Genomic DNA, 1,422 nt, shown 5'->3' on the forward strand with positions numbered 1-1,422 from the left:
CTATTACGGTTGCCTTGGTCTGCGTGTACCTGCGAGATAATTCAAGAAAAACATTAAATAAAAATATCTTGAGTACATCAGTTGAATAAAAGATTATCAGGTTTTCACTTTAACATGTTAATAGTTACTTTTAGCATATGGTTATTTGGATTAACATGAAATAAATTTTGTATATCTGTGAGTTTGATTTGAGCTTGCTATTGTTCACATATGCTAGTTAGAGACTTAGAATTGTGATCGAACAAAACATTGGGAGCTTTATACTTGAACTTGTTTACTTGTGATTAGAAAATTGAACATGTGATTAAGTATTTAAACCAGTGTTTACTTATCTGATTAGATATTAATTCTAGTTATGTTTTTGTGAGTTAGAATTGTGATATGCAATAAGTTAAATTCATGTTACTTATTTGTTATGTCATGCTTAATATCATGCTTTACTGTCTATATTTAATCATACTCATTGCCTTTTTTTCTTCGGCTCTTCACTTGGCAGGGAAGGGAGGCTCCTGCTTGTTGCAGAGGACGATATAAAATTGGAGAAGAAGATAGAAAAAGAGGAGGCAAGATGCGATTGAAGAAGCACAAGCGGAACTGGAAGGTGGTGTGGTTCTACTCGGCATGCTACGGCTTCAGGGAGCCCTTGAAGGTGCTCTGCGATGGCACCTTCGTCCACCACCTCCTCCTCCACAAGCTCGGCCCTCCCATCGACATCCTCTCCTCCCCCTCCCTCCTCTCCTCTCAAACCTTGGTCTTCGTCACCAGGTTGCTATTTGTTGCTTCTCCTCCTCCTGCTGCTCCTCTTCTTTCTTCCCATCTTAACCCCTCTTCTTTCTCTTCAAGTGCATGCTTTCAGAGCTTAAGGGGCTTGGGGAACCCTTCTCCAAATTGCTGAAAACCGCGCTCAGCCTCACCATCACCAAGTCTCTCATCATCGTCACCGTTATCTTCTTCTTCATCTTTCTCTTTCTCTTGTTGTGTTTAAGAAGTTTGATGCTGATTGTAGATGCAAGCACGAGAAGCGGAATTCTGCTTCCGACTGCATCGAGGCGATCGTCAAGGGCAACAACCCCGGCCACTTCTTCGTTGCTAGCCAAGACGCCGACCTTCGCAAGAAGTTTCAAGAGGATTGATTTTGCGTTTGCTTTCTCTCTTACTCTTTATCGCATTCCCCTTCCATTTTTTTAGGCTTTTGCAGTTGGGTACTCTCAACTTAGTGTTCTCTATCTGTAGATATCCATGGCGGTTCTTTAGTATCTGGTTGAACAAATGAGTTCTATAGATGCATATTGTTATGTCGGCCTTTGTAAAGTAGTATCTTTAGCAATAAGTGGGGAGTGTGCATTTGGAAATGAGCCACTTGATAATACATGCCTGAGATTGTTCCATTGCCTTTGCACATCTATCTTTTTATTAGTGAGT

The 1,422-nt window shown here is 40.9% G+C and overlaps 1 protein-coding gene across 1 annotated transcript; it reads left to right on the forward strand.

Moving 5' to 3' along the window:
* Nucleotides 1–568: 568 nt before the first annotated feature.
* LOC149814060 (uncharacterized) lies at nucleotides 569–1,133 on the forward strand. Its single transcript, XM_089989869.1, has 2 exons — nucleotides 569–765; nucleotides 1,007–1,133. Exons 1-2 carry the CDS (start codon nucleotides 569–571, stop codon nucleotides 1,131–1,133), a joined length of 324 nt encoding a protein of 107 aa, XP_089845995.1.
* The last annotated feature ends 289 nt before the right edge of the window (nucleotides 1,134–1,422 follow it).

Source organism: Nuphar pumila, chromosome 15 (assembly GCF_984573655.1).
Source record: "Nuphar pumila chromosome 15, dmNupPumi1.hap1.1, whole genome shotgun sequence".
NCBI lineage: Eukaryota > Viridiplantae > Streptophyta > Magnoliopsida > Nymphaeales > Nymphaeaceae > Nuphar > Nuphar pumila.

What these genes read in the sequence shown, in the direction of transcription:
- LOC149814060 (XM_089989869.1), top strand. Translation starts at nt 569, where the DNA reads ATGCGATTGAAGAAGCACAAGCGGAACTGGAAGGTGGTGTGGTTCTAC. An exon ending in ACCTTGGTCTTCGTCACCAG is followed by an intron (nt 766 to 1,006) that starts GTTGCTATTTGT and finishes TGCTGATTGTAG; the next exon opens with ATGCAAGCACGAGAAGCGGA.